This window comes from Poecile atricapillus, chromosome Z (assembly GCF_030490865.1).
Source record: "Poecile atricapillus isolate bPoeAtr1 chromosome Z, bPoeAtr1.hap1, whole genome shotgun sequence".
NCBI lineage: Eukaryota > Metazoa > Chordata > Aves > Passeriformes > Paridae > Poecile > Poecile atricapillus.
In genome coordinates this window covers 112,318,602-112,344,105 of record NC_081289.1, presented here as the reverse complement: position 1 = coordinate 112,344,105, position 25,504 = coordinate 112,318,602, and the positions used below count along the sequence as shown (strand labels likewise).

General features: G+C 38.0%; 1 protein-coding gene across 1 annotated transcript in view; it reads left to right on the top strand.

Annotated features, from left to right (window-relative positions):
• Positions 1 to 25,504, top strand: part of ADAMTSL1 (ADAMTS like 1) — a 183,332-nt gene that overhangs the window by 107,310 nt on the left and 50,518 nt on the right. The window contains exons 14-16 of the mRNA XM_058827039.1: positions 332 to 633; positions 5,158 to 5,287; positions 23,688 to 23,898. Of these exons, the coding sequence (XP_058683022.1) occupies positions 332 to 633; positions 5,158 to 5,287; positions 23,688 to 23,898 (643 nt within the window). The remainder of the gene's footprint in view (positions 1 to 331; positions 634 to 5,157; positions 5,288 to 23,687; positions 23,899 to 25,504) is intronic.

Below are 25,504 nucleotides of genomic sequence, written 5' to 3'. Positions count from 1 at the left end.
ATAATTAACAACCAAGGCAAAGATTATCCAGGTTGAATACTTGCAAAAGGTAGCTAGTAGGATCATCATGTTCGTTGGGCACATTGGGAGATTGCTGGATGCCTTGCCTGAGATGTTTTAGGATCAAGGTGGGTGTTATAAGGGTTTGTCTTTCCTCTTGGACATGAGGAGACTTGTCAATGGAACCTCCTATGTGTGTTTTTAAATAAACACATGATGAAATGAAGTACTTGTTTTTTCTTAAATAAAATTTGGCCTGGGTAAGACTATCCTGCTTTTTCTTTCCTGGCAATTTGTGGACATAACTTGCCATGCTCTATTCCTGTCACAGGTTTATTCCTGAGGCTTGGTCCACCTGTAGTGTCACCTGTGGAGTAGGCAGCCAGATGCGGCTTGTGAAATGTCAGGTGCTCCTCTCTTTCTCTCAGTCTGTGGCTGATCTGCCCATCGATGAATGTGAAGGTCCCAAACCTGTGTCTCAGAGAGCCTGTTACAGTGGTCCCTGCAGTGGGGAAGCAACTGACTACACCCCAGAGGAGACTCAGCTTTTGTATGGCAGCTTGCAGGAGTTCGATGAGCTCTATGATTGGGAATATGAAGGCTTTACAGAGTGCTCAGAGTCCTGTGGAGGAGGTAAGTGCAGAACACTTCTGTGCTGGATTTACTTTTCTTCTTCAAGTGGGCTTGGCACTTAATACCCATAGACAGCTGTTTTGCTATGGCTAGTTAGAAATCATTTAGGAAGGAAATAAAACTTTAAGATTGCTGAGATCAAACATATTTGAAAAGACATGGATAAGAAATGTGAAAAAATCCCAATAGCACAACATAATTTAGCCCAGGACTTCCAGATCTGTTCTCAGACGGTCACGAAGAGTGCTCAGTTTATCATATATTTTTGTTTCCTTTGTCAGCTGATCACCCAAAGGCAATCACTAAAAAAAGCTTAATGTTAAAGGGGTCTGGTTTTACATGCTAACAAACAAATTTCTATTTCTTATCTATTGGTTTGCTCTGTGTAAGCAAAAACATGTGGAAATAAAGTGTCCTCCCCTAGCAGATGGAATAAATAATGGATATTTTAAGGGCTCAGCTGTTCCCTAACTCCTGTCAATAAGGGACATCAGCTCCAATCCCACTGCAAAGGAAAACTTATGGCAAAATGGCACTAATGATGTTGTCTAAAACAAGACTTGGCAACTGTAGTTGCTCAAAGTTAATCGAGGTCTCAGGTTGCACATATTATACACCATTAACACACATTTCTGACATCCTTTTTTCTCCCCATCATTTTATCTAATTAGTTCTGAGAAATATGTCCAGTCCAGTATTTTTTCAAATTAAACCTAAATTTTTCCAGCTCTTGTCTTTTTACTTTACAACTTTCAGGTGATTTAAGAAAGAATTACTATGGAAAAATACAAAATATATACTGTAGAACTGCAAACAACTCAGCATTTTGTAAGTTAATAATCTCTATAGATTCACAGGTAATCTTGAAAACCATAATACGTAGAAAATAATGCAAAGGTTTTCTGTGCTTACTTTAAGGTTGCTGATGGTGGTTATTGTTTAGAGCAGTTCACAGCTGTCAGACCATTGGCACTTTTGCTTTATTTCCTACACAAAAAAAAAGTGACCCTGGTGTAGGCTAAGTGGTGGCAAACACTGATGTTACAGCAGTATATGTCGTGAGGTTACTGGCAAGCAATAACAATTTATTACACTTTTATTGTGACTGCCAAAACCTGAACAGTTCCTAGAAGCATCCTCATTAAATAAAATAATTTCTGACAATATGGAGCTTATTATTGTATTTTTCAAATGTAACTCACAGATACTGATTTTTGGGAGACATTTTTCTTTATAAATTTAATCTCTTTCAATTGTCAGCAAAACTTTTTAGCCAAGATTTCTCTTTGTCTGACATTAACTCTAAATTTTCCAGATTAGCAGATGCTAAGTCAGATATTTTTGTAGCCATAGGTGCAAGACTGGTCAAACTAATTTTATTGGTTTTAGAGTCCTGGGAGAAGAAACTGGATAGATGCAGAAGTAACCTTTCACCTCCCAGAAGCAGCAACCAGAAGGAATGAGTTAGTCATATAGTCTGCTGGTGGTGGCTTCATTTCCCTGAGCTGTCATCAAGTGTCATGTAACAATTATTCTATCCTGGTAGATATAAAAACAGAAATTCTCATTTGATGGTGTTTTGAAAGTGAACTTAAACTGCCTAGATTCACATCCCACCATTACACATTTTTATACTGTGATTTCCTGTTGAGAACTGACTTTTTTTTTTCCAAGGAGAGAAATTTTAAAGCAGACAGCATTTGTTCTAATAGTATTGTGCAGTAAATAATGTTTTGAATTCAATTACTTAGCAAATGAACTTCCTGAAATCATATATCTTTTTTAATTATCTCTGTGCTGTGGAACTTCTGATTTATGATCAAAAGTTTCTATATTCTCTAAGTGTTCAGTGACCCATCCTAATTTAAAAACTTATAACCATTTGACCCATTGACCTATCAAAAATAGAGGGGAAGCTGTTATCATTATTCTAAGACACACTAGTGTGAGATTCAAGAAGCTGAAGAAAATGATTATGATCACATTTTTTACTGCTGGAGAGAGCCAGATTTTTCTATCTTTTTTTTTTTTTTTAATTTTATTTTATTTTATTTTTCATTCCTGGCACAAGCTATTAAAGCCAAAAATTGTTAATAAACATACTAGCAACCATATTCAGACAGGAACCCTTTTCTTTGATAGCTATGCTGTCAGGCAAGATTTCTGGTCCTACCAGGTCCTTTCGAAGATAAAACCAAATTTTAATAGAATAGAATGCCTGTAGTATGGACAAGAATTATTGGAATTTCAATCAGAGATGACTTAGATGAGAGAAATAAGCATGAGGAATGAACTTAGTGGGAGGTTTAAGGCTGGTTAGGTACTGAAAACTGAAGAACAGTAGTATCAGAGGCTGGCTGCATGAATCTGGTAACATAAAACCATCAGCATGAGAAATGGAGAAAAGGTTGAATTCAGCCCTCATAGTTACTTTCATAGTCACATCACTTTTCAGTAGTCAACATTGAAATAGACAATAGAAAAGTGTTAAATTGATAGAAATTAGTTGAGAGCTCATTAGTAACACCCTTCAGAGAGGAGAAACTGAAACTGTGGACGTACACTCAGTTTACAAAATTTTATCTGAGAAGGACATACAGAAAGTAAGTGAGCGGTATGCCTAAGAAACAGGAACATGTCAACCAGCATGTGGCAGAAATTAGTGGTTTCTTTCCACAGAGTTTGGAAAAATACTTTCATGGTTTCCGTACCTCTGGATCAGCAGTCCTTTTTCCTGGCTTCGTCAAATTGGTCTTCATGTCAGGCCTGCACAGATGTTCCATCCAAAACAGAGACCAGTAATCTGAACACAGTGCCATTTCCCATCAGGTAGAGAACCACCTCTGTTCTTCAGCCTGGAGTACTCCCTTCTGGAGAATCCATATGCCTGTGTTTTCTGCACACAATGTGATTATATGCTCAACAGAGAAATGATTGAGCTAGAATAAATGAACATGACAGGGAAGTGAACATCTTGTTCATATACATAAGTTTTGCAAGTTGATTTTCCTAGATATAAATCACTACCTTTTGCTCAGCAGGCTATCCTTTTTACAATTTTTCTGAAGTCTTTTGAGAGCTGACTTGAGTAGCAAAATTGAAAATATGAGGCCACTTTGTAAAGAGGGAAACGCCCAACAGCATTGGCTGACTACAGGGACTTTGGTAATTTTGATGTTGGTGTCCATGTCCAAAACTGTCCAATTTCTTTATTTTTTTCAATACCTGGGATATGGGAGACACACTGCATGGTCTTTTGTCATAGTCATGACTTTAATAGGCTTACACACATAGCAGCCAAAAAAATGGTTAGCAGTCCTCTTGTCTGGGGCCCTCAACCTGTACTGAGATTAAGGAGAATGAATCTGTGAATAATGTCAGGAATATAGGAACTGTGATCAGCATTTTGGTCCTCTTGAAGGATATGAAGTAATTTTTTGCCTAATGACATGTGCTCTGGCATCAGAATCACCAAAAGATAATGTTACCTCTGTGACACTGTTTTTGGCGGTCTTTAAGGTCTTACAACACTTTGTTTTGGTTTCGGTTTTGTTTCCTTCACATTAGTGTCTTAAAAAATTGTGAGATGTTTTGGGAAAGTGTTGTTTTCAAAACTGTAATTTAATTGTTGGGAGTTCAGCTAATCTTTTCCTAACTCAGGATGCTGGAATTAACGTAAGAAACATATTTTCATTGTATTTGAACCACTATGGATTAGATTCTCAGGAAGTTCAGGCAAATTATTATCCTCAGACCCCCCTCAGACCCCTTTTATTCATGGGGAAATTGGTTCTTTCTCATCCAGTCCTCTTCCCTTGGCACGTAATGTTGTAATCCCTGATGTTCTAGCTTTCTGACCTTATGATCCAAAAAAGCTGTGATGCCCCTTGTCATAGGAAAAGTGAGAGTAATTGGTATGCCATAGACTATATAAGGATTTTGGATCTAACAAGGAATTTCTGAGTTAAACCATAATAACCAAATCTTCCAGTTTCTCTTCGTCTCAACAACTACTGTCCTTTCCCAGCTCTCTCTAACCTATCCTTTCCCAGCTCTCAGACATCCCTGCAGGTTTAGTTTGGGTGCAGGCCCATGGATGCAGAAGAGTAAACTGAGAACAGCTGAATTGTGTGACCGTGTTTTATTTTGCTTTTGCATGTGTAGAAGTCGTATTGATTAAAATTAAATCCATGGCCATCTTCACACCTTAGCCTGCTTGGCCTGAAAAATAAAGCACCTCATTGCACTTTGTGCAAAATGAAAACATCAGAGCACTGGACAATTTTCTGTCCAAGGAGGTCAGCAGTGCATGAAGCCATGGACTCTTCACTGCAGCACTGGGAAACCTTTCAGAGAGACTGAGCAATGACAAGTCTAGGGCTGGGACTGCACCCCCAGAGCTGCCAGCCCCAGCTGGGTGTCATCACCTGCTGCAGCCCTGCTGGTCCTGTTGGGCCCACCCCTGACCCTGGCCACCCCTGCAGGTACAGAGAGCTGGCTGTGACCATTATTTGTTGTGTGCAGGTGTCCAGGAGGCTGTGGTGACCTGTCTGAACAAACAAACTAGGGAGCTTGCAGACGAAGCATTGTGTGTTAGCAGCCGTCGTCCTCCACAGCTGCTGAAGGCCTGTAGCCTGGACCCCTGCCCCCCAAGGTAGGCATAATTTTAAGTGACCCCAAACTCTATTGCCTTTCACTCTGAGGTACACACTGCCTCAAGCATACCTTTCTTGGACTGCAGGGGCTTGCATCCTCTTCCTTCCACAGTCATATTGAGCGGGAAGTACAAAACAGCAGTAAGACCAAAGGGCAAACTTCAGGCTGTTTGCCTCTTCAAGTCCTGCAAGTAGACAGTTTATGAATTAGCTTAACTTGTCCCAGAGTTTTGTCAAGTTTAAGGAGACTTTTTCAACCTTCCCTCTCAGAAAGATTTTGCAGAACCTGCTTGTCTCTGGCCTCAGGCAGTTTCCACAATCATGACCCTAAAAACAGCAGATATTCTCTGCAGAGATTCACATCTGAACCCTCGACAACAGAAAATAGCTGTTATGACATTCTTACGGTTTATTTAAATATGGCCTGTCAAGTCTATAAAATGTACTGTATATATATTGGTTTTTTTCCCAGCTGTACACAGGTGCATTTACTCCATTGTGACACTGCAGCAGATTTTAAGTACGTTGTTGTATAACTCTGGACTATTTAAAACACTCAGCATTATCCAGGTGGTTGATCTACCTTAGAGCATTTATTGATAGATGTATGTATGATTTAGAAGACAACAGGCTCCAGAGGGGTATGTTGTTATGGATAATAGTAAATTTGGGATACACAGAGACAGTTTACATTAAAGATCAAAGAGGGCCTGCATGAAATAACAATAAGGACAAAAATAATGGCTTGGTTGGTAATCAGGGCTTTGAATTTGTGACAAATAGATTGCAATTTCTTTGCCAAAGCAATACAAATATTGTGTGTGAGGATACTGCAACCCTAACTTCGTTAAATTGTCTTTATTGCTGAAAATAACACACAAATATTATATAAATATTTGAAAATTTCTTCGTAGGTGGAGGTCCTGTTGTAATTCATAGGTAGAAACATCTCTGTTGCTGTGAGTGCATGGTAGAGTATTGATCAGCCACCAATTCTGACATGAAAAATAAGTACTCAGTAGTTAAGAAAAAACAAAGCACACTCACGTAGGCCAGTATTTATGGGACTTCTTTTATAAAAGCAACCTGAATAATTACATAAATACTTCTTTAATTAATCTGTGTGACTATCTATAGTGCTGTGGTCACCTTGCTAACCAGAGTGGATCTAGTGGATCTAGTTTAAGGCATGCATTTCCATCCATGAATTACAGGAGGCTCATACTGCAGGTGAGAATCAGTCTGTGAAGCAGAGGTGAAAGTGGATTGCTGCAGAGGGAGAAGACTAAGCAGCTTTAATCCACCCCTGGGGCTGCACCTGAGGAAAGGGGAAATTACTCTCTCCCCTGTATACACAACTTCTCTTCTGAAGCCCCCTCAGTCTGGAGGAAATTGCCTGTCTGCAGGCCCAGGATGAAGAACAGCACATATTCTGCAAAACAGTTCCTCTGGTCAGAACAAGCAGGCCTGCAGACTGCAGGCAGCAGGGCTAATGGAAAGAGAGTCAACAAGACAAGTTGATGTGTCTCCCAGGCAGGCTGTGATGGGATAATTACCTTATTTCCTCCAAGTTTCTGAAGTGCTACAACTACCAATGTCACTGTGTTAAATACAATAGTATATTAATGAAACAGATAGCGTATAAAAAAATTTGCTTTATAATCATTATTTACAGTCACTTTAATACTTTTTTAAAAAGGAAAAAATAAAGGATTATTTGTTTAAATTAAGATTTTTCTCCTTGTTTAAATCATAAGATACTTCAGAATTCTAATTCAATAAATTTTGATCCAGGAGTCTGATGGAAATTAAGGCTAAAATCATGTCCTTATGTATGCTGATGAAGGCATTTCTACCCACTGACAAGTCCAAAAATTATAATACACTGTGGCTGTGAACTTAGATCTCTTCTACAGGAGTTTCCAAAATCTGTGAACCATTGATACTTCCCAGAGCTCTTGCTGATGACTTATAGAGAGAGCTGGCTGGTCTCATAGTGCTGGCTCTTCTCTCTGTTTTCCAGCTGCCTAAGTGTGTTAACAGAAGCCTAAATTATAAAAACCACTTTCCTAAAATATTCTTTATGTGTAAGTGACTGCTGGAGCATGCAGTTGTTGTGGGTAGAGGAGGCATTCCACTGAAAAGGCAACTGAGATGGTGATGAATGTCTTGGTAGACAAGGAAATATTGTCCATAGCATGAAGAAAAGGCTGAGAAGTCTTGCCCAAGAGAATAAAAATTCTCTCCTAATATATTTAGACAAATGATTCCAGTGGCATTTCTTGAACCTAAATAGCCCAGTGTGCTTAGAATTTAATGTTTATGTCTAAAATTTAGTACAATTAAAGATCTTGCTTAGCTGTAGAGGGAGAACATTTAAATGTTAAAACTTCAAAGCTTAATGTTGCTTCTGCTACAGGCATTTTTGGTTACATGTAAGGCTACTCTGCAGCCTCTCAAAGGGTTAGTCATGTAAGCTGTAAACAATTGTTTTAGTTGTTTTACTATAGATGGACAAAAGCACTGAACTACAGAATCTCATCAGCCTTTCTGGAGGGTTAGAAGACATGGACCTCAAGAATGATATTGTTGCAGTAGTAGGAAAAGAGTAATTTCATTCTGGCTTTGTTCCATCTTTTTTCTTTTGGAAACTTTAGAAGAATGATACTCAAAGGATCTGCACTGTTGCTGTTCATTTGGCTCCTTACTGAAAATATATGTGGATAGACTAGAAAACTTCATTACTCACTTAGTACTTGAAATTAACCTATGGTTTCACCAACCTTTTCAATCCCTAATTGCCCTGGTCTGTGTTGGAACAGAATATGGTAAAAGGTAGAATATACTGGCAATATACTTCACATTTATGAAAACATTGAGAGGTCATGGTGCTTGTGCAGCAGCTGAGAATGCTTTGAAATTTTCTTTGGAATTCTGGCTTAATATATTAGCACATTACTATTCTGAGTACATGGAAGAGGGACAAAAACTAAACCACAGAAATCTGTCTTCAGATATTCACAGCTGTATGGAGTCAGAAAAATCCCATACTTAAAATTCTTACAGAAGAAAGATTAAAAATCAGGAAGGGTTGCACACAAAAAATTGGAATATTTCCTCTATATTCAAATCCCAACTGAGTCTCCTGGGGTTTCAGATTTTGTTGAGATTTTTTTGCTTATTGCTTCAAGAACAATAGCAGAAAAAGAGTCCAGACTCTTTTCTCCTGGAAAACAGTGTAACAAAATTTCCCATTTTGAACTGAATTAAGAAGACGGGAAACACTGCAGAGCTGATTGATAAGTTGGGAGCTAATAACTGACTTTCAACACAATAGTCACAGAGCAAAATTTGTTGTCATTAACTTAGTTTAATATTTCTAGGAAAAGGAAATAGCTTGTTTTGGTGTACTAGGAGAGCCAGAATGCTTTCTGCAGGAAAGAGAGGAATGAAGACTATGGCAATTTTAATTCAGTCTTTCAGTTACTTAATTTGTGTCAGTCAAGCTGTACCACTTGAAAAATTACATAACAATAACTGAGCAGAGCACGGTCTTCCAGAAGTAAGCTCAGAATTGCTGTTCAATGTCTAGAAGTTTCTTCTCTAAGTGAAAAAAAACAAAAGGGAAAATCACTCAGTTTTGCTAATTGCTATGTTTGTATTCTAGATTACCAAGAAAACAATTACAGGAACAGTGTTTCAATGTTAGCTTGGCTGTCTTCAACAACAAAATTACTCACATCCAAAATGTGCCTTTTCCTCAGCCTCCACAGCCCTAATTAGCAAGGCAGTCATCATCTAATCAGATATAATTGCTCTTGTTTATAAGAGCAACAGCATGAGCACCTCATGGTGAGCCAACAAGCTCTACCAAAGGGGTGAAAGAGAATGTTGTAACTCTGTTATTAATTATAACTGCTCAATAATTTGGTCAATGCGTGTTGAAAAGATTTGGTAAACATGTATGAACTAGGGAAGAGAGAATCAAAGCAATGAAAACCAGATGGCTGAAAATAGAGGAAATTACAGGCAATTTTTACAGCTTTGTTCATGAATATTTTCAAAACTGAACTTTTATTTCTGTGCAACAAAGAACAGCTGAATTCCACAAAATGAAGGGGGGAAAAAAAAAAAGAGAAAGCAGATGGCTCTAGGAATAGCACACAATTTCACCCCAGCAGTCTCCCTTTATCATTTCAAGCCTGTGTGATTTGCAAGAAAAGGTAGGAAACCATCTGAGTGGTTCTGATACCTGACCAAAAACGCAAACGTTGTCTGAGTTATTCTGGCCTCTACCGTTGCACAGGTTTTGGGGTTTTTTCTCTTTCTTTTTCTTTTTCTTCTGTGTCAGCTTGATTTGTGTTTGTGTGATGAATCATCTGTTATTATTTTAATATTTATTTGGTAAATGTGGTATTGTCATCTGTTTTGCTCCATTTCCCAGCTAAACTACAAAGGATAAAAAATCAACGTTTTTCAATGCATTCAATTGGTGATAGGTCAGACTTAGTGTAAGTCATGCTCCCATCAGCAATCTGAAATTAATTCAATATGTGTGAAAGGGCCAGAGCTTTCTCTAATCCATTAAAGGTGACCCATGTGTGGAAGGGTGTCAATGCAAATGTCTTTTGCATTGGTTGGGTGAAATATTAGAACATCTCTATCGAGTTCATGAAAAAGGTTAAAAGGTCTGCAAGTCATTATGTCTACAGATATTGCACTATAGCCTTACTGGTGGGGGATACCAGTTTTTGTTATTGTCAAGAACTACCAGTTCTTGCAGTTTGGTGGTTTTTTCAGAATTGTAAGCTAGAATTAGCATTAATGAGGCAAAGCTGGTATTACTGTCTCTTTGTGACACAGACAGGTTTTCAAATCCTCACAAACAAGTGATTTATTTTTTAAATGGGACACATTTAGGTCTATTTTTAGCTGAAGCACATTGAGAATGTCTTTGAGATCCTCTTAAAATGTAGCCCACAGCGCCTCCTGGGATCACAGACCCCAGCTTGGACTGTGGTGGAAGAGGTTGGAGAATCAGCCATCAGAAGGAATATGCTGTCACACAGGAAAGATTCCCCCTTATTTGAAGCCTTTAATATGAGAAACGTCTTAGAAGTTGTGGACTTGGTGAGGCAATTATAAGGTCATTTATTCCCCAGCTTTAGTATGCTAAACACAGGCCTATACAGGGACATCTAAACAAGCTGCCCTCCCTAGGTGACTCTGTTGTGCTCTTATCTTCATTACCTGCATGCCTATCCCCACCACTCTAATACCACCCTGGCCTTAAAACATATTAATCTGTGACCTAAAAACATTTCTCTCCCCATTTCTATATTATAATCTCCTGCTTTGCACCCTTTCTGGCTCTCAAGAGATTGTCCAAGATGTGTCTGACAGCCTTCCCTTCCCCTTTCTCTCTGGCTCCTCAGCATCCTTTACTCAGCTACAGTTACAGTGAAGTCCCCAGGAGGATCCTTTTCAGCCATGTGTGTCATATCAAAATGTGAAGCAGAGTAACTTGCAAGTTCGGAAGGTCAGAGGAGCTCTGAAGCCTCCATCACACCCTGCTTCCAGATCTTCTAGTTTAAGATTTCAGAGGTCTTCCTCAGCTATTTTGCACTTCTAAATAATATGATGGTTTCTTCATTAGATAGGATTACGTTAAGAGACATTTTCCTTCATTTCAGCTTGTATTCCCATCAGACTACTATTTTCATAAAATATTAGAGTGCAATTACAAATTATTTCTTTTAGTAACTTATACCACATATCCTTCTTACTTGGAGTAATAAATCACACTTCTTTATCAGAATACTGTATACCTAGATAGTTTATTTTCCTCTACCCAGATCTCCAGTTCACAAATTTCTTCAAGTTAGTACACCTTTGTGTTGAAACAGCTTTGCCATGACCTAACACAAGTTTCATTATAGCTAGGGACTTAATGAGCTCCTCTGCAGAGCAGACTTACTCTTTATTTTTTTTTTCCTGGCACAATTTTCTGAGTTTCATCACCTTAATGCAGTCCATTTCTTCTAAACTTTCTCTTCACTAATGCCAGTATTTAGGATTCACTGCCACTTGATATTTTTCAGTATTTTTAAAAAATACCATCTCACTCCAGTGTTTCATATCTAGGCTTCTACTCCTCATTTTTTTTTCTCCAAATTTATTCTTTTTTTCTTGAGTATTTATTTAATGCCTCAGCAGCAGTATTTCATTCCCCAAAGAAGCTTTCCTAACAGCAGCAAAAAAAGCATGTCTTTCCTTTAGCACCAAATATGAAGTTAAACATTTTGTAGCATAATGAACAGGATTAACTTTTTCACTTCAGCATTAACATGTGAAACAAGCTACAGGGTCTTTTAAATGGTTGATTTTACAATGCATCTCCACTTCTTTTAAAATGGGGTGAAATTATCAGTACCATTATATCTTCCACTTTGAGTATTGCTGAATTTGTAAAAGTTTCAGGAATACCCAGTATTTTAAAATCAATAAACCTTTATGGATGAAAGATAAGATATTTAAAAGAAAATAATAATATGGCCCTAATTCTTGAAAATATATTGTACAGTTCTGTAACATAGCTACTCATCAGAAAGATTCACATATTAAATAAATGGAGAAGGTGCCCTCATTTCCATTCAATTTGGAGTTAATTAAATACCCATTAAAGGAGTCAGAGTGATTAAATGATGAATTCTCTATCTGCCAACTAGGTCTGTCACACCTCCAGAAGCACAGCAAGACCTATTTGTGTCCATGGAAATTTCTATGTTCAGTGTGCAATTACCCATTAGAATTGTGACTAAGCTGATGTATTGTATATTCTAACCAAGTGTTCGTAGATCTTAGTCATCCACAGTTTTGGGAGACACTTGAACAACTCACACAGAGGTCTGCACATCTAATTACCACCCAGCAGATCCACAGATTTGTAATATTGTAATTATATTGTATGGAAGTGTGTTTAGCATTAATTATAATGCTTACACTGTTCTGGTCTGAACAGAGATTTTGAGGTACATCAAACAAGTTAATTTCCCTTCCCATGAGGAAACAAACTGTACTGTCTTAATTCATTATTTTCTGCAAGTTCAAAGACACCAGCTTCTTACCCAGGAAAATTGGGAGAAGTTCATTGAGTTGCCGTTCTGTAGTATGTGGATTCTGCACACAAACCTATGTAGATATTGCAGTTAGGATGGAGATACAATGTGTATACTTTTAATTTTGCCTATCATAACTTATCATAACATCATAACTTTTATAATACCAACACTTTGAATAGAATTTTTCCTTCCATTGAGTCAGAATCACTTGATACTTCCATGAATCTGACTACTTTAACATAGTTGTTTTTGAGGATTTTGTGGGTATAACATGAGTTTAGAGCCACCCCACTCTAAGTGAGGAACACCTGTATGTTTGGGTCTCTGAATGCTGATGTGAAAAAAAACATATTTTAATAGAGAAGAGTGAGTGAGCTACTAAATACATTATTGGTCAGTTTCAGGATCTCAAAATATTAAGTAAAAAGGAATAGAATCATAGAATTCCTTGGAAAGGACTTTAAAGATCATGTATTTCCCACACCCCTGCCATGGGCAGAGACATCTTCCACTCGACCAAGTTGCTCAGAGTCCCATCCAACCTGGTCTTGAACACCTGCAGAGATGGCACATCCACAGTTTCTCTGGGAAACCTGTGGTGGTCTCGCCACCCTCACAGTTAAGACTTTTCTCCAATATCTAATCTAAATCTACTTTCAGTTTGAAGCCATTTCCCTTAGTCCTGTAACTAAGTTCTTGTAAATAGTCTCTCTCCATCTTTCTTGTAGGCTCTCTTCAGGTACTTGAAGGCTGCAATTAGGTCACTCCAAAGCCCTCTCTTGTCCCAGCTGAACAATGCCAGTTCTCTCAGCCTTTCCACACTGGAGAATTTTTGCATCCCCCCAGTCATCCTCATGGCCTCCTCTAGACTCTCTCCAGCAGTTCCATGTCCTTCCTGTGCTGGGACCCCAGAGTTGGATGCAGGGTTCCAGGTGGGGTCTCAGCAGAGCAGAGCAGAGGGGCAGAATCTCCTCCCTGGCCCTGCTGCCCACACTGCTCTGGATGCAGCCCAGGACACGTTTGGCTTTCTGGGCTGTGAGTGCCCATGGCTGGGTCATGTCCAGCCTCTCACCCACCAGCACCCCCAAGTCCTTCTCCCGAGGGCTGCTTTCCATCTGTCCATCCCACAGTCTGTGTTGGAACAAGGGGTTGCTCTGACTGTGCATGAAATTCCCATTGACCCACATTTTGATCTTTTCCAGGTCCCTCATGATAAATATAAATATAAATATAAATATAAATATAAATATAAATATAAATATAAATATAAATATAAATATAAATATAAATATAAATATAAATAATACATTATATATAATTTATCTATTATATAAACATATTTATAAATAAAGATAAATATAAATTTCAGTGTATTATACTGGTTCTGGATGCACCCTTGGAAAAAAAAATCTTGGACTGCCTTTTTAATAGCATTTTGCAAGAAAGACATTGAAGGGAACTCAAAGCAGAACATTATGGAATGTAAGCAGACATTATGAATTTCCTGAGTTCAATCACAATACCATATAGATATAAATATAGATATATTTTTAAATTCTACTGTTCTGCCTTTCCCCTACTAAAAACACTAGACAAACACTCTGTATGCCTGATTTTGAGAGACAGTCTGTTTGTATCTTCTGCCCTCGTGAAACAGTTCAGGAATAGTTCATCCTGTTGAAAATATTATCCCTGTATTGCTGCCAGCCAGGTCAGCAAGAAGCTCATGTTACCTGCTGTTTTTGTGTCAGTCCTGCTTATACAACTTGGACTTGCTAGAGAATTACTGAAACCCAGTCACTGTTATCTGAACACTCATTCTTGAATATTCTTGCTTCATCCATTCAATCCAGTGACATCTTTACTTCTTTCCTGCCCTTATCATTTCAGCAAAGGCTTCTTTAGATTTAGGGAGAGTCTTGTTACTCTGTGGTACAAAATCACATGGTTCATTAATATTGATCTTACAATTTGTGAAGTCAGGCTTTTTGTATATTATTTCTGTGCCATCTACAACCATTTTCAACTCTCTGATTCTTTTAAAGTTTTATTTTAGAAGGAATTTCAGATTCAAAATTGTCAGTTGACCACACATCTTTCTCAGCTGCTGAGCTCTTTCTTTCTTTTTCTTTCTTTCTTTCTTTCTTTCTTTCTTTCTTTCTTTCTTTCTTTCTTTCTTTCTTTCTTTCTTTCTTTCTTTCTTTCTTTCTTTCTTTCTTTCTTTCTTTCTTTCTTTCTTTCTTTCTTTCTTTCTTTCTTTCTTTCTTTCTTTCTTTCTTTCTTTCTTTCTTTCTTTCTTTCTTTCTTTCTTTCTTTCTTTCTTTCTTTCTTTTCTTTTCTTTTCTTTTCTTTTCTTTTCTTTTCTTTTCTTTTCTTTTCTTTTCTTTTCTTTTCTTTCTTTTTCTTTCTCCCCTTCCTTCCTTCCGCACTTCCTTCCGCACTTCCTTCCTTCCGCACTTCCTTCCGCCACTTCCTTCCTTCCGCCACTTCCTTCCTTCCGCCACTTCCTTCCGCCACTTCCTTCCACCACTTCCGCCACTTCCTTCCGCCACTTCCTTCCTTCCGCCACTTCCTTCCTCCCTCCCTCCCTCTCTCTCTCTCCTTCCTTTCCTTTCCTTTCCTTTCCTTTCCTTTCCTTTCCTTTCCTTTCCTTTCCTTTCCTTTCCTTTCCTTTCCTTTCCTTTCCTTTCCTTTCCTTTCCTTTCCTTTCCTTTCCTTTCCTTTCCTTTCCTTTCCTTTCCTTTCCTTTCCTTTCCTTTCCTTTCCTTTCCTTTCCTTTCCTTTCCTTCTCTTCTGCTATCTTTAATTTTCTTGTGTTCCTCAGGAATAGCTGTTTTTTTTAACATTTTCCATATGGTGTAAAGGTAGGTCTAAAGAAAAGGTGTTGTTTTATGATATAATCCTATATGGAAAGCACCAGTGTGAAAAGAGCTAGGGAGATTTCAACATAAAGCAGCTCTGCCATGGGCAGCAGGGTGTTAAACTGTCTGCTGTGATTTAAGCTCAGATGGCAGCTCAGCACCATGAAGCTTTTCACTCACCCCCTTACACCTCAGTGGAATGGGAAGGAGAATCAAAATTAAAATTTGTAGGTTGGGAGAAGAAGGGTTTAATAATTTAAACATAAATAATAAATAATATTTAGGGTAGGTAATGATGATGAGGATGATAATAAGAGGGGAAGAAAAACAAGTGTCGTGGTTTTAAGCTAGTAACAAAAAAACTACTTATTTCTTGTTAGAGATATGGATTAAAACAAGAGCAAAGCAGGCTTAAAACTTAAAAGGAATAAAGACAGTTTATTAACAAACTATTAGAATAAGAATACCAAAATAAACTTTCAGAAAACTCTTTTTCTTTTCACTAATTGACTATTTCTTTGTACACATAACAACATAGAGACAAAAAAAAGATAGTTTTACAATTTTGGTGGTCAAAAACAGTTTCAATTTTAGAGTCTTTTCATCAGTCCCCGTAGAGAAACAGAAGTCTCTTCCTGCCAATCTATGGAGTTTCTCGAGTCCACTCGTCCCATCTCACACCACTCTGAGGTGTGCAATGGGTCAAATTGAATCTAGGGATGCTATTTTTAAGGATAAGTGATTCAAAGCAGAAGTCTTTTTCAGTTGTCTCTGTGAGCCCTCCTGGAAAACAGCCATCTCCCTGGCTCCTTTAAGGCTTTAAAATCTTCACTTCACTCGCAAGTTCCAGCAACTCACAGCATTACAATCATCATTCTTTTCTTTAAAGTCCACACTTTGAATACTCTATTCCTCCCATACTCTAGTCATGAATTAAAGAAGTCTTTAAACTACTGTCCATCTCCATAGCTGTAACAGAAAGACTTTTCAGCAACAAGCATCTTCTTTTTCTCTCTTTCTTATTTAAACTTAACTCTTTTCTTCACTGTCTTTGGTAGGTTTATGATGTCTTACATGTTAATTGTCTCTCTTTCTCTGTCTGTTCTAAGAAAAAGGAGTAATCTGTTGTTTATCTAGGTAATAAAGGAGTTAAAAGAAGAAAGCTACAAAAGTTCATAGTGTCCGGTTTCAGTCTAGCAGCAGACCTTGAAAACTAAACTAAACTGCTAAACTGTTTTCTCTCCTCCCCCCCCCCCTCCCTGCGGCCTTGTCCCGGGCCTGGGAGGGGGAGGGAAAGCCAAGACGGAGCTTGTTACCTCTCCAGAGCCGGAAACAAAAAGAGAGCGAGACAGCTCTGAGTGTACTTCTTAAGGGAGTGTTTACAAGTTGAATTCACTTTTTAATGGTCAGATCTGCTGTCAATTCTTGGAAATGGCTGATAATTGGTCAGGAAGAAGAACTCCCATCAGTCACCAGTAGCTTCAACTTCCCTTTTTTTTTACTCGCTTTTAAAGGTGAAGCTAACCCATGACAACAAGGAAGAACAAGAGATGCACAGTACAGTTTCTCAGCTTCTGACCTATGTTCAGCCCCATCTCTGCACCCCAAACAACCCCTCTTCCACATAACTTCTCCAGTTTACATATCAGGCATGACATTCTGCAGTGTCCAATATCTATTTGACCATTTTGGGTCACATGTCCTGGTGTCCTGGCTCCTTCAGTGATATTTTTTTGCTGATCCTATTCACTGGCAGAGCACCAGACATGAAAAAGTCCTTAACTTAGTATAAACACTACCTAGCAGCAAACAAAATACCAGTGTGTTATCAACACTATTCTCACACTGGATCTGATCTATTTGAGAGTGGAAATTAACTCTACCTGAGCAGAAACCAGGACATTTTTTGTTGCTTCTTTGCAAAAGACTCATGTAGACTGATACGCAAAATTTATTTCATAAATTAGTGGTTCTTGTGCTTCTGCTTCAATGTAGGTTTAGGGCAATGTACATTCTCACCTCGGTGTAGTTCTCAGTGTGTTTCCTCCAGGGACTCCTCATTCATTTTCTGCCATCTCCTGTTACAAGTTCCACTTGTGCAATTTTTGTTCTATTCCTCAAACCTCCTGATACTATTTCTTAACCAGCTTTCCACCTTTACACTGATTTACTCTTTTCCTTACCTGTTAACTGTTTCATTCTTGAAAGGCCTACCAAGGATCTATTTTCATTGTAACTCACATCCTTGTAACAAGTTGCTGCTTTAAGCATAAGCCCAAATCTATGCTGATACTAATTTTTCTTTTCAAACCTAACCTTCTCTGTGCAGTTATATTAGCCTTTGCTATCAATTATCTCAGTGCTGCAGTTACCAACCTGAATTAAAGTCTTACGTGAGGCACTTTTCAGTACCAGTATGTCTGCTAATCCCTCAAACAAGTTCTCTGCCAAACCAGTTTGCTTACCTGAAGCTGTCTTTTCATGTTCCTATGTTGGTCCATGCAATCTATACCTGCAAAAGTCCCCTGAAAGACCCACTGCACCACCTCCCACTTTCAAAGTGTTGGCAGAGGAACACAAACTTTCTTTTCTGTCCTGCCTGAATAGCTGATGTTCTCTATCTCCAACTCAAGGGAGAGCAAGACTTTTTTTGAAGTGCAGAATGTTATAAATTTTGCTTGAAGCATGTCATGTTCCTCTAGCAATCAGAATTGTCAGTTGTATAGTTACTGAATATTCCTTTTACCCTGTGTACTTCTCTGACTTTTGAGTTCCTTCTCTATGTTTCTCTGTTTGGCTCTGTTATATAAATGCTGGCTCCCTGCCACAACCAGCTATAATGAGCTGCAATGTTAATTGATATCAGAACATTTACAGAGCACAGGTCACCTGCCAGAGCACTTTCATTGAGCCTTTGATCTGCTTACGTGTGTTGTCTGTATATTTTTAATGGACTTCCTTCACTTTAAGGAGGATACTTTTTGAAGAAAGCACCTCTTTGTCCCTTGTGCACAACAGCCCCCTGAAACCTTTCCTGCCTGTTCAGTTCTCTTGTCACAGAGGCAATGCTGTGCAATGGATACTGTACAGTGGATTTTGTCAGGCTGGCACTGAACAACTCTAAGTACGAATTGTTTTTCTGGTTTTGTTGGTGATGATTTAAAAGTTTACATTTTCATTTTTTATTTTTTAATGAACATTAATTTTTTCAGAGCTTAGTTAAATCTCACTTTTCATCTGAGGTGTGTGTATACTGTATGTGTATTTGTAGTGTTCAGTCTACTACAGATTGAACCACAGCAGTAGGGAGATCACTTCCTAGAGAATTCAGATCTGTGTTTGAACACCAGGGTTGAGGTCTTTGCTCTCGTACTTCATTTCAAAGGAGCAGTCAGACTTTACTGTGGGTGATCTAACATCTGGATGAAAACCACTTGTAGTTAAATTCCTGGCTTTTGTGCCACTTTTTTTGAGACATTGATTGTAAAGTCAAGAACTGACTTGGGAGTTCTCATCTCAATCCTGTAGCTTCACTGTAAGAAAATATGCTACCCAAATAGAACGGATGGTGTCTTTTCTTCCTGTTCAGAGTTTAGGATCACATTTTGACATGGTATTTAAGATGTGATACTGAGCATATTTACTCAATCTGTTAAATGAGCCTCGAGAAAGTCTTTCACACTTGAAATGTGAAACTTTGCCACAAGTGCTGTTCCAGGTTCATAAGGAAAAGGAAGGGAGGAGATATATGGGCTGTGAGCAGACTTCTTAGTCTTCAGGACCAAATGGAGAATGCACAGGTTGACAGAGGACAAGAGGAAGCCAGTATTGATGTAATATGCGATTTACTCAGCCTGTTATATGCACATATACACACATATACACAGCTGCCTCGCAGCCCTTGAGCACTGAGGAATGCCTTTATACAGGCAGATGTCAGATGTGAAGTCAGATGCTCCCAGGCAAACCTTTTTCTACACTGATGAATGTTTATTTTAGAAATAAGGAGAGTTCTTTTGTATCGCTTTCATATGGTTTAACCACATAAAAATGACAATAATTTCATTTCTTTTTAACTAGTTTGGGAGGTCTTTGTCTTGAAAAGTGTTTACTTTTCCTGTGCAATTGTCTTGGCGCTGGTGGAAGGGATTCTGTCAACATTAAACCACATCCCTAGAAAATTTTCTTATACCAGCTAACACCTTAGAATGATTTGGGGTTTACCATATGTGTTGTGCATATGGGAACTAATCCAAAGTTGTCACCTACATAGCACTTTGGCTCAAGACTACAAGTTCTAGCTACACCATTTACTTTTTCTAGACTGACTATGGGGGTTGAGAGAGTGTTTTGTTCTGAAGGCTTGTAGCCCTACTGGGGCAACAACTAGTGCTAGCATCTTGCCTTATCACAAGTAGCTTCTCACTAGCCAGTGCCACTTTCTAGTCTCTCTAGCTAGCAGGAGTATTGTCTGATCTCTAGTTCTTGTGGCAATGAGAGGGACATTTCAAAACCGAGGTAACAGTGCATTATTGTGCCTTGAGGGTCCCGTCAAGCTGAAACTCTTGTTGCACTAGCTGGTAGAGAAAGACAGAATAAGATAACATCTCTGCTGTAATGTTACTGCCTAAGCAGGAAGCATGGACAAAGCTCAGGAGAAATAAATTCAGGAGAAAATTAAAAAAAAAACCCCACCAAACGAAAGAAACGAACAAAAAAAATCGCCATGAAACAATCAACACCACACAAATGTATTGTTGTGATTTTGTGAACATAGTGAACTGAAGTTGAGACACAGGTGGGAGAATGGTATGATCCAGCCCAGTACTTGACTATTCCCTTTGGACTCAAAGGGAGTTTAGCCATACTCACAGGGTAACCCATGTTTCAGAAGTTCTGGTGTCACCCACCTCTGCAGTTCAGCAAAGAGACAGGAACAAGGTCCTGCTCTTTCCTCTTGCTAGCATTCCTCTTTGCTAGCCATGTCTACTGTCTCAGTGGTTTTAATTTAATATAATTTTTGTTAAATCAGTTCAAATATTCAATGTATTTAATGTATATCAATAGAGTTATGTATCTATATCCTACAGATATCTGTTTTATATTAAATACTGTTGTTGAAATATTTTTAAAGTCTAGTTTGCGCTTACATACAGTACTTAGTACTCAGATATTTAGGAGGTGGAGATGGAAAACTGGGGAACTGACAGACCTAGACAGAAGCATAGATGCATCAAAGTCCTACTGTATGATAAGGCTAAAAGTGTGCTGTTTCTATGTTACCACTAGGTTTGGGCACTAGTGGAGGAGAAAGGAGAAGCGATAAAATGTGTTTTGGACCAAAACTATGCAATCCTTTCACCAGGCTGTGAAAACTAATATGGGAAGTACCAAAGAGATGACTTTCAGCTGTTCTATAAACTAGCAAGTGTGCAGCTTTTTCCTGAAGTCTTTGCCTGAACAGCAGTCACAGTCAGCTTATAAAGACACCAGTTTCATTTGTGCAAGGTTCTTTTAGCTTGAATCTCTAACTACTGTATTCACCCTTTAAAGTGTAAGAATATTTCCTGCTTGAATTTTAATTTTAGTATTGACAGATGCATGTAGAACATCCTCTTTTGTATGCCCTGTGCATTGGAAGAGTCACTATGGCAAAAACACCCTGAAGAAAAAATAGAGGAATTCACAGATAAGTACTACATGAAATATGACAGGACATATTTCTGTTAGCATAACATAACAGTCTAGGGGCAAAACAACATTTCTACAAAAAATAGTATTATATATACTGTTCATATATTATTACAAATAAGACAGTATTAGTATTATATATATATATTTAAGATTATTTTCTCCAACAGTACAAATATTCTAGAAACTAATTGGTAAATTTAGTGGGATAATATTAATTCAAAATGTTGCGAGCACCTTTAGCTGTTATAAAATATTTCTACAGCCCTGTAATTCTATAAGATTATCACTGGTTTTCTCTATACTTCTTAGGACTTTGAAATTGATTTATATAATTTATGGATTCAGTTATTACCACATCCCTACTCCACTTTACACGTCTGCTCTGCTCTACATTCTTTACTTTCCATCTGTGAAGCCTGTAAATGTCACTTGGGGCTACAAAAGTACAAGGGTAAGAGGTATTTAACCCCACAGTTCGTGAGCTCCTCAAAGGACACTACTCTTTAATGCAGCTGGAAAGAATTGTGAACAAACTGATGTTTGTTATGGGTAGTTATAGGTAGGACAACAGATGCAACCTCCAACATTCAGAAATTTCAAACACAGGAAAAACAAATCCTTTCTCTTTATGGAAACACAGCACTTCTTTCTGGAAGAGACAGACACCCCTCTTCTGAAGAAGCCAAGATGTCCAAAGGGTTTAGGCTTGCCAGCAACTGAGATATGAATTGCCAACAGAAACATTTGCACTTACAGCAATAACCAACAAAATGTTGCTTGAGTCAACAGCTACTGCCAGCACTTGAAAAAAAGAAACTTTGGCAACTAACCCTGTATCACAATAGATTCTGAAGTACGAAAATGCCTTCTTTTCACCACCTAATCAAATGTCTTATTTTAGATTTTGCCAGAACTGAAGGGTAGATGATATTCCCATTAAATCTAACAATTTCATGGGAAAATCTGCAAAGACCTCTCCCTCTGGATCATTCATATTGAGAACATATTCCAGCTTAGTTTAACTGGCAGCCATATGTCACTCCTATTCCACTGATAAATAGCTCCCAGTGCATGTGTTCAGATTAGTGTCCTTCAGTGTATTATGGCCTGGAAAGTGACCACAGGGACTTCTAACTCAGTATGCAAGATGCATTTATTACTAGAAAGGGTTAAACAAATTGTTGTCATTGCTACTAACAGAACCAAGAATATTTTCCAGAAGCAAACTACACCATCATTAGTGCTTACAGTGAGGTTCAGGATGCATCCTTTTATAAAATCTGAGAATGTCACCAGCAGATGGAGTACAGTAGAGGAGCAATGTGCCTTTGGTCCATCAGGATTTCATCTAGGGAGGAAAAAAATTCTTATGTGCTAGCTGTTTACATTTTTTAAGGGTGTTACTTGAAAGGGAGGAAAAATGCTCAAAAAATAACTTTATAAAATAAAGAGTTTAGAATTTTTCAGTGATTGTAGGATAGCACAATCTTAAATAGTTATTTGAGTAATGTGTTTGCTAATGTAATGTGTTTTACATGCACCAAGCTATTTCCATTGACTGCAGATCTCAGAGCATCAGAGTGGTTTTTCTCTGCTTCTTCCACAAAATCTGCTTCATTCTGCTGACATGTTTCATAACTTTCCCTCATACTCTGACTCCATTCTGTTTGGAGCCTAAGGGTATCCTCCTTCATAATCACTCTCTTTAAGCTTCTGCCTGGATTTACTTTCTTCAAAGACGAGTTCTCTGAGCCTTCCTTTTCCCAAATTTTTAATTATCTCAGCAATCAGTTTCAATAATGTCATGCTGGAAAGGAAGCTACTCTTCAGATTTAGAAAACATGACACTATCTGACTTTTATGCTTTTATTTTGGACGTGACAGTATATCCAGGTCAGCATACAGTTTTGCATGAATTTGTTGGGGAGGCTATTTTCTTGTATTTTCTTTCTGAATATAGGACTGATTTTTTGTGTATACTTTTCTACATATCTCTGAAGTGCTTTCTAGCTGAGACTTGAGTGGAAGGCCTAGTATTTTAAACAATTTTCAGTGTTTAGCTAGCAGAATTCAGGGTTATACAATATCAGTGTTTGTTTCAAATATCAGAAATCTGGTTTTAAGGTGATGGACACTGAAATACAATTATCAACAATCCTGTTGATGCAGGATTTACACAGCTAGTTCAGAGAGGATCTAGTTCAGTGACAGATGTTCATCCAGAGGTAGAAGATGATCCCCTGCCTTCCCATTTCATCTCTCAAGGCCTTAGTACCTTCTGTCTCAACAGCCCAGAAAAGTCATTCAGGAATACCACAGAAATTTGTGCTCAGTATTTCAGTTTTACATTCTTTTAATTAAACATTTGTTAATAACTTCCTTTTTTTTTTGTTTAAGATAGGGGGAGAAAACCAATTAATTAAATCTGCTCTATTTTGAAATACATTGTCCATGCTCCTACAGACAAAAAAAATCCTACTGTAGGACACAAAGCACTTCCTGTGATATTGCAGGAATCCCAGAGACTTGCAGTCCAAGAACTTCTGACAAGAGATGAAAATGCAGAACTACAAATATTCATCCTCCACCTATCAGAGTGACATTGATCAGAGAAGGAAAATTCCCTTTCATTTACTGTTTCTTCACTCCATCTGTCATAATAAGAGAAAAATTAAGGTGAATTTATTCTGTGCATAAGATTTTCTCTGCTGTTCCCTTCACAGATGGGAGATTGGGAATTGGAGCACTTGCAGTCTTACCTGTGGGGTTGGTTTGCAGACACGAGATGTCTTCTGTTCTCATCTGCTATCAAGAGAGACGAATGAGACCGTGATTTTGGCAGATGAGTTGTGCTCTAAACCCAAGCCGTCCCTCGTACAAGCCTGTAATCGCTTTGACTGCCCACCCTCCTGGTATCCTACAGAATGGGAAGAGGTAAGAATTTATGTGTAACCTCACTTTATGCCTGCTTAAAGTCCTCACTGCACACATTTTGGTGGTCAGAGAGCTGGAGCACCTCTCCTATGAAGACAGGCTGGAGAGCTTCAGTAGAGACAGCTCCAGGGAGACCACAGAGCAGCCTTACAATTCATCAGTTGTTCCCACAGAAAGCTAAAAAGAGACTTTTGACAAGGGCATGTAGCAATGGGGCAAAGAGTAATGGAATTAAACTGAAAGAAGGTAGATTTAGTTTAAATATTAGGAAAAAAATTTTTAGTGTGAGGGTCACAGGGGGTGGGGGGTGGAACTAGAAGAACTTTTAGGTTCCTTCCAACATGCACCATGCTATGATTCTATGGTTTTGCTTTAGCCCATCAGCAGGAATCATTCATCATTCTGACAAGCCATTAAAAAACTTCAAAGTGTGCATTTTTTGCTCTCAAAAATGCATCAGTGTTTCCAGAGGTAAATAATGACTGTAGATATTTCTAATGCAAAGTTATTGGAAAATTTTAACAGCTGGCTATAGATTTCAAACAAAAATACTGGAATATATTGGTTAGCTGCAGTGAATCAACTTGGGTGAGCTATATCAAAGTTTCTAGGAATACTAAACTAGAAGAATTAGGGATAAAAGACTCTTTAAAGCATTTTGAGTATTACATATATTCTCAAATAATAATTTAGTTTGTACAACATACATTCCTCATGCTTCAGATTAATATATGTGTGTTAAACACTACCCTTTGGGAGATGGATGCTTTATTACACTGATTATAAAAAATCCTGTTTACACAACGTGTCCCTACAAGGTTTTCCATTTTAGAAAGCACCCTGAAATGAGTCAATTTGTAAATCTGGTTGCAAATTATAATACTTGTGCAATTTAAAAGGCTTAAAGATGCTTCTTTAAGTGGTTGTAATACTAAATTTTTAGTAATACTACTGCAGGAAGAAAGAATCCTGCACTATTGTCAAGACAAAAGGAAAAAATTGCTGTGCATTTAAAAAAAAAACAAAAAACTATTTAAATCTTCATTAGAGACATGTGCGAGTCTTCATTCTCTCCTATCTGAAAATTATGAGCATTTTGCATAGTGCTTACATATTCCTACTCTGTGTCTGTCTATAAAATCTGCTCCTCACTTAACATCCAGGGAGATATTAATATACTCACCTAATGAACTTGGTAAGTCCATGAAGCTGGGAGAGCTTTGGGTTTGGGCAACCAACTCAGTAAAAAATATTTATTCCAGTCTGATGGCCTGTCAAAGCTAGGTAATGAGCCTATAGCTTTAGTCCTCTGATTAAAACAATTCAGTGATGTTTCATGCTTTAATTTGCCTACTGATATTCACACACACATATATACTTAGTTGTACTTTTGAAAATCTCAACTATGGGTGAAATGAATGTTATATTTGCAAATAGCAAATAGTATTCTACCAGTTCATAACATAATAACAGAAGTTAAGCATTTTAAAATTAGGATATGCTAGAAGAAGCACTTATAATTGGCCGCATTCCTTACAGAAAGCAATTTTCTGAAAGTGTATGTGAACAATCAGAAGAGATATATGCTATACTATGTGGAAAAATT